This window comes from Zeus faber (assembly GCF_960531495.2).
Source record: "Zeus faber genome assembly, chromosome: 13".
NCBI classification, from domain to species: domain Eukaryota; kingdom Metazoa; phylum Chordata; class Actinopteri; order Zeiformes; family Zeidae; genus Zeus; species Zeus faber.
This window is the reverse complement of record NC_137198.1, coordinates 17,568,530-17,575,653: the sequence shown is the minus strand read 5'-3', so window position 1 is coordinate 17,575,653 and position 7,124 is coordinate 17,568,530. Positions and strand designations below refer to the sequence as shown.

At 51.0% G+C, this 7,124-nt stretch overlaps 1 protein-coding gene across 1 annotated transcript; it reads right to left on the bottom strand.

Moving 5' to 3' along the window:
* Positions 1-4,258: 4,258 nt before the first annotated feature.
* LOC307239292 (protein L-Myc-1b-like) lies at positions 4,259-6,921 on the bottom strand. Its single transcript, XM_080012644.1, has 3 exons — positions 6,827-6,921; positions 5,934-6,603; positions 4,259-4,986 (listed from the first exon to the last, which is right to left on the bottom strand). Exons 2-3 carry the CDS (start codon positions 6,463-6,465, stop codon positions 4,400-4,402), a joined length of 1,119 nt encoding a protein of 372 aa, XP_079868770.1. The 5' UTR covers positions 6,466-6,603; positions 6,827-6,921; the 3' UTR covers positions 4,259-4,399.
* Between the last annotated feature and the right edge of the window lie 203 nt (positions 6,922-7,124).

Here is a 7,124-nt window from a genome sequence, read left to right as displayed (position 1 = left end):
GTGCGCGTGCGTGTGCGTGTGTCCACTGTATATTACTGTAGGCCCGTGGCCTCATTAAGATCAGATGGACAGTAGCTGCCATGGGCACGGTGGAGTTCCAGTGACACAACTAGGATGGAATGTGGGTCAGTGGGCAGAGAGATGGAGGGCTGCGATCAGCGAAAGTTTCCGTAAGTGTTTGTGTGTGTGTGTGTGTGCGTGCGCGCGCGCGCGCGCTTTCCCGCTCGTGTCCCCCCCCCCCCTTTTTTTTTTCTTCCCCCGACTGTCAGGTCGCTAGAGATTAGAAAGAGGGGAAGGGTGAGGACTGGGAAAGAATTGAGTATTGAAAGGAGGGGAGTGTGTCTGCTTCTCCCTCTTCTCGATCCCCGCCCGCCACACACTTCCGATAAGCTGTGCATGTAACAATATCCCGGGATTCCATTCGTGGGTAATAATCTATTAGTCACTGTTGATTCTAGTCTTTGGAACAGCAGATCATCAGCCTGTCATGGGATAAGCCGACCCGCATTCGACCCACTGTATATTATTGGCGCTGGATTCGACTCCACCCTGTTTTATTTTACATCCATCAATGAGTCATTTAGCTTGGGTCCGAAGCCACCTAAAATATGTACGTTTGTCGTTTGTGTAGTCATTGGTAGCATTGGTCACACCAGCAAAGCCTTCAGATGAGGCGGGTAAAGTCACAGTTTTGTTTTGTTGACGGCAATAAAGGGGCAAACTACTAACTGCCGCTACTATCAACATACAGGCCAAAGATAAGGAGCCAGTGTGGCCGTGTTCTCAGAATCACACAAACGAACGCAGTGTGTCCTCGCTTTTTTTGGTCCGTTTCCTGTTCACGCTCCTTGTGTAAACTCGCAATGCAGAAGCGCTCCCCGAACCAGCCCAGTGGGATCCCTTCCAGTCAATTCGGCGGAAACGTTGCCCAACATTTCTGCACTTGAGAAAAAAAATAAAAAAAAAATAACAAAATGCAGAGGTAAGACATCCGTCACTGCTGAGGATTCGACCGGTTGCGAAAGTTCACTTTCTCCGTGTCAAGAACAGGGATGCGCTTGTTGGTGGAGCGGGTTGCACAAGCGGTGGCAGGAGGTCTGTAGCAATTGCCGCAGCGGCTTCTCTCCCGTCGAGGCCCCGCTGACATAGCGACCTCTCGGGCAGAAGAAGCCAGAATTGTCAACGTCATGTCTTTTCTCCGACCAGAGATTATTTTATTTTATTTTATTTTTCTCACCCCGTTGTGTGTGGCACTGGAGCTGTGAGGGTGGGGGCCGATGCACCACGATCAGCGCAGACTTTATATTTACACCGCACGGACCCCTAGGACAAAAGCTGCACCGCCGAACCCTTCGTCGGAGAGGTGGTATTCGAGGCAGTGGCTTGGGGGTAGAAAAGATGGCATTTTAATGGGGGAAAATAAAAGCAGCGCACAGATGTGAGCTGCATATTTTGCCAAGAGCAGACACCAGCCACCCACGTCCTGAACATGTGTGTGTGAAAGTGATCGCACGTGTGTTTCGGAGCTCGCTCTTGCGTAGGCGTTTTTGTGGGTTCGAGAGCAGAAAATCTGGTCGGGCAAGTCGGAGGAGTTTAACCGTCAGGGGCCCTCTAACAGATCGGCACACCTCGCGGGGACAAAGAGATCCTCTTACCTCATTGTTTCCTTAAGGAAAAAAAAAAAAATCTTGCTTTACTTGGACAAATGGGAACACCAGAGGTTCACAGCCCCCGGTCACTATTAGCATGAATGGATTTAACCGGCGATAACTTTAGCCCGTTTACCTCCATTGTATCTACGTACATTTATTGCTCCATAAACAACCCCCAGACTGTCTCTTATACATTTTGGCTGCGGACGCAAAGTGCCTCCCGTCGATTCAAAGAGAGCAGCAACAGCGACGCCAAACCCATGCGCGTTATTTCACAGCGCTCTTGAAAGGCTGAAATTAGGTTAAAGGAAAAGGAAATGCAGAGCAGGTTGCTTCTATTTGATCCAAGGACTAATATCTGATAACGGGGTGCTTTCACTTCCTGATATTGCAAAGGAACAGCCACACCACCTGCAGCTGATGGTAATCGTAGAGCTTGTCTCACCGTTAACGTTCACCTAGACGTCTGCCATAAAACTAGAGTGGGCGGTAATTTTTCCAAGACTTTGAGATATAGATACAGTGAGCATCAAGCGTTAATATGACGTTGAACGGAGCTGTGTGAGAGGGTTTTCCCTCTTTTGTCCGTGGGTGGGGACGTTTACCTCCCATACCCGATCCCCCTGAGACCAAAACGCCGGAGTTGTTATGGAATTACACGTTGGCCGTGCCAAAAAAAGCACCCCCCTGGAGCGAAATTATCGGCGCACAACGGTGAAAACACAGGTGAGACGGCAGCCGTGCCCAGTCATAAAAAAAAAGCCTGTGCCGCGGGAGACGGCTGTTCCAGGTTGAAGTGGTGTTTCCTTCTTTCCTTATTCTCTGTCATCCACTCATTGATATTTATCAAGTTGTCGTCATCTGCATTTTTGGAGCTGAAGTCCAGCACAGTCAAGGTGTGCTGAGACCCGGTCGGGAAATAACTGATTCCCGGACTGAGGAATTATGGATGATATGTCATCCATGGCACATTTAGTTCACTGTTATTCATTGCAGAAGGCTTTCGTTATCATCAACGATTGATGAAACAATTAAATTACAGTCACCTCACCTTGATCCCCATTATGATAAAGAAAACTGAAAAAGTAAGGCCTTGGTGAGTGGGCTCATCGATTAGCACTTAAAGGGGCACAACAGCAAGGCAGACGCTGCTTTTCCTGAGTGTGTACTTTCCAGACGCACTCCATCAGGCATGCAGCAGGAAGCATTACTATTCTGTGCAGCTGCAGATCTGCGCTAATAGCGCTGAGAGTGAACCCCGGCCCAAAGAGGCTGATATCATGCAACGCCTTTCTGAACCCCCGGGACGGGGTCTAAAGATACCTCATGTGGTCGGCGTGTGTGCCCATGTGGTGCATGTGTAATATGTCAGTTTGCGTCAATGTGACCCAGTTCAAAGCACGTCAGGTGCCGAGCATGCGGCAGCCACTGCAGAGGGGAGGATCCTTGGCAGAAGCACACACACACACACACACACACACACACACACACACTTGCAAGGGCAAACATCAAGGACAAGCTGCGACCTATGGAGGACGTAGAGTGAGGGTACAAAATGTGCATTTATTTATTTTGGGGCGGATCTCTTTTTTGTAACCATTCCTTGGTTTCCGTATTCTTTCTTACAATAGAGATGTCTGTGAAGAAGCACGAGTAAACCGGTGTTGAATACTTGAAAAGATCCTATCTGCACCGGCAAAGGCGCGCACTAATAAACTGCTGAGGTCTGATATCAGAATCTTTGCTGAAAATTTCCCAGGGGCAAAAAAAATGTAATTGTTTGATCTTAATGTTTTTCCTAAAGTCCCTGAAAGGATAATCTGTGATCCTGGAAAAATCCCTTGGAAATATGCCACAAAGAGACATTCAAGTAGAGTGTGAATATGTGAATGTACTGTGCGGCTATTCATTCCACAAAACAAGGACATACAACACCATGGTTCTATTCAAATGTATAAAAATTTAATGCAGTTTGAGCATGCATCAAAAAACAGAAAAAACAACTGAAAGCATTGAGAATATCACAAAGTGACTTGTGACGATAAAGTACAGTAGTGCCACTTACATTTTTATTGCAGTTTTTTTTTTTTCTTAACAAAATAGAGGCTCTACAATGCCTGACGGCATGTTATAGGGAACAAAGTTCAATGGCAAGTTTCAATTTTGCCTCCCTTGCCGGGAGTGATAAACTATTATTTACAGAACAATATGTTAACCAAAACAATCATAAAAAAAAAAAAGGCTTACTCACTCATTCATATGTGCATAACAAGGCTCTTAACACTCTGATACAAGTGCTCAATGATGAAATGCTGAGGCATTTCATTGAGAAAAACCAAGATCCAGACCACACATGCTGTAGGCTACATAGGCATCCGCTACCAAACTGGTAAACTATTACAAAACTTTCCAAAACAGGCCATTTCAGTGCCCATTTAAAAGCATGCCAGGAAATGCCTTGGTCATAGCTATATTTGTATTTCAAATCCAAACGACTTACACTATAAACTGTGCAAAAAAAAAAAAAGGTGGGGAAAAAACAACACACAGCTTTTACTTTCAGCCACCCACCCACCCACCCACCCACACCCCCATTAGGTTCACAGGGCAGCAAAGAGTCCACTGATAGGAGGCCCATAGCAATATGAATGAGGCATTTCTTCAAGTTAATCCATCGCTTTGCACGGTCATGGATTTCCCAAAGTAACGGTGAACGAGAGAAGTCCTTGGCAGCGGAAGGGAGCCAGTTAGGAGCGCTTCAGCTCGGCCAGCCTGCGGAGGAGCTGCTGCTGCCGGGACTTGAGCCTCTTCTTCTCCTGCACGTGCTGCTTCTCCCTGCTGTGCAGCTGGACGAGGTAGTCCGTGGCCTGGGTCAGGATGGCCACCTTGGGGGTCTTGGTGGACTCCACCAGGCCGGGAATCTGGTCCCGCAGCGACATGAAGCGGGAGCGCAGGTCGTTCCTCCTCTGCCTCTCCAGGAAGTTGTGGTTCTTCCGGCGGTCCGTGTCCTCCCCGTCCGAGCTCTGCGGGGTGTCCCAGGAGACGGACTCCAGGCAGACGCGCTTCGTCTCGGGCTCCTCGTCCTCGTCCTCGTCCTCCTCGAGCCCGCTGTCCGGCGAGCGGGCGGCGTAGTTGTGCTGCTGCCGGTGGACGGACATGTGGAAGCGCTTGGGGCAGGGGTCGGCGCGGACCGTGAGGGTCTCGGGCTCCCTGCTTCTGGACAGCTGCCCCCGTTTCCGCTTGCTCTCCACGGTAACCACGTCAATTTCCTCGTCGTCGTCGTCGTCGTCGTCGTCGTCGTCATCCTCATCCCCGTCATTATCGTCATCATCATCTGTGATAGCACAGATGCAGGGGTCAGTAGGCTTAAGGGAAGGTGCCGTTTTACACCCGTTATCGCAGGCAGAGATTTTAACAATATATCCCTCAAAAGCAAAACATAACCCGAAGAGGGTCTCAGGGCGATGCAATCCACGGGGAATACAGCAATTTGAAAACAGTGCATTTCCAATCAACGTTTCTAAATAAAGACAATGAAAAAAATGCTGTTGTGTTGCAAGATATATATATATATTATTATTTTTAACCCTTGTTTGTTTATGTATTGAATACCTTATTATAAATTCATCATTTCCAGAATATCATCTCTGGGTTTATTAAATGGTAAAAGAAGAGGGGGGGGGGGGGGGGGGGGGGCGAAAAACAAAAAGTTTTCCTTAGAAAAGTGTGCCATGGGTCATTACAGCGGCTGCAAGCGGTTCTGCGAGTTTGTGACGTTGCGTATTGTGACGTTTTAAGCGGTTGACGAGAGCGTGGCGTCTCATTGTACGAAGAAACGCCGGGCCTGAAACACTTGACTTCACCCGGTGAAAACTTTGCACGAACGCCGGCTTTAGTCGGCAAGTGGGCACGGTCGGCCCGTCTCCACGGGGAGGACCGACGGGCAGGGCTTCGAGCTAATCCCACAGAGTTCTCCCACGGTGTGTCGCTGTCTTTGTGCGAAGTAATAATTGAGCAGGACCCCGCCCCTCTGCCGCACTCCGATTGCAACGCAAGCAAACGCAAAACGCCTATAATCGAACTGGGGGGGCGCCTTTTTTTAAAAGACCGCGTGGGCGTCCGGTAACAACCGTGACGTGGTGCGCCGTGTCAAACCACTACAAGAAGAACGTAGATTACAAATCAGCCGTATACTTGTATACTTGTACCGCAGCAAACTAGATCGAGCGTGGGCTGCGCCTGGCTGGAGGGCGGTGCGGTGCGGAGCGGTCGCGTCCTTACCGGAGGAGTCGGAGCGGGACTCGGAGCCCGACGACGCCGGCTTCCTGACGCCGCTCGCGGGGAAGGTGAGGACGGCGGCGGGGTCCACGCAGTCCGTGGAGGCGGCGATCAGAGCCGCGTCCTGCGTCTTGCAGGGTCTCGCCGGGGTCTGCGGCGCCGGGGGCCGGCCCTGCGCCCCGGACAGGCGCTCGTTGACCTTCTCCAGCTGCTTGGTGGCGGAGAAGCTGCTCCACATGCAGTCCCGGATGATTATGGAGCTGAGGTTACCGAACAGCTCCCCCGTGTCGGGCACGAACTGTCCCTCCCACTCGTCCTCCTGGCCCAGGACCCTGGACAGCCAGCCCAGCTGGTCCCCCGGGGAAAAGTGCGAGACGGCGACGGCTTCTCCGCCGAGGGTCCGTGTGGGCGACGTGGGAGGCGTGGAGAGCAACTCGAACTTTTTCCATATGTCCTCGCTCGGTGCGGTCGACTTGAAGAAATCCTCCCCCGTGTCCAGGTCCAAGAAATAGGGCTGGTAACAGTCGAACTCCATTGTAGAGTCTCCAATGATTAATTCCAGTAAAAAGTCCAAATCGGCGACAAATCGTCTGTACTGAGATCCACGAGCCTGCGGGGTCCGGAAAACAGTCAACCAGATGAGTGAGCGCGGTCCTCTCCCGAGCCTTGTCCCCTGCAAACGAGAGCCCGTTAATAATTGATCGCATGTGGCGGTTATTAAACCTAAAGTGTCATAACGGTATGACGTCACAGAGCAGCGTCCCGCCGTTGACGTTTGTGACGTGGTACCAGCAACTTGCTTTCGTGCAACAACTTTGCGAGAGGCCCCCCCCCCCTCGTTTAAATGCCCGCCTTAAAAGGTTCTGGTTCGTGGAACAACAGGAAGAACTACTCACCGGCTCCGAAAAAAAACAACAACCCCCCAAAACAACAAAAGAACAACCCCCGACGCGCGACTCAGCACATGGAAAAATATGTCACTGCGGGTGGAGAATAAAGAAGTGCATAGAAAGCTCCGGGGTGGCGTCGGTTAAAAGATGGGTGGGGTGGGGTGGGGTGGGGGAGGCGCCGCAGTCTCCCACCGATCCGCCGCAGACACAGCGCCGCACACACAGTGCGCTTTTCGCGCCAGTGAGACGTCTTGTAAGACGAACGGCGCGGTGCGGGGCGGCGCGGGGCGGAGCGGGGCGGAGC

Bases quoted from the DNA above. Each gene is read 5' to 3' on its own strand.
- LOC307239292 (XM_080012644.1), bottom strand. From the start codon at position 6,465: ATGGAGTTCGACTGTTACCAGCCCTATTTCTTGGACCTGGACACGGGG. The intron at 4,987-5,933 runs GTAAGGACGCGA...GTGCTATCACAG, and splicing joins GTCCCGCTCCGACTCCTCCG to ATGATGATGACGATAATGAC.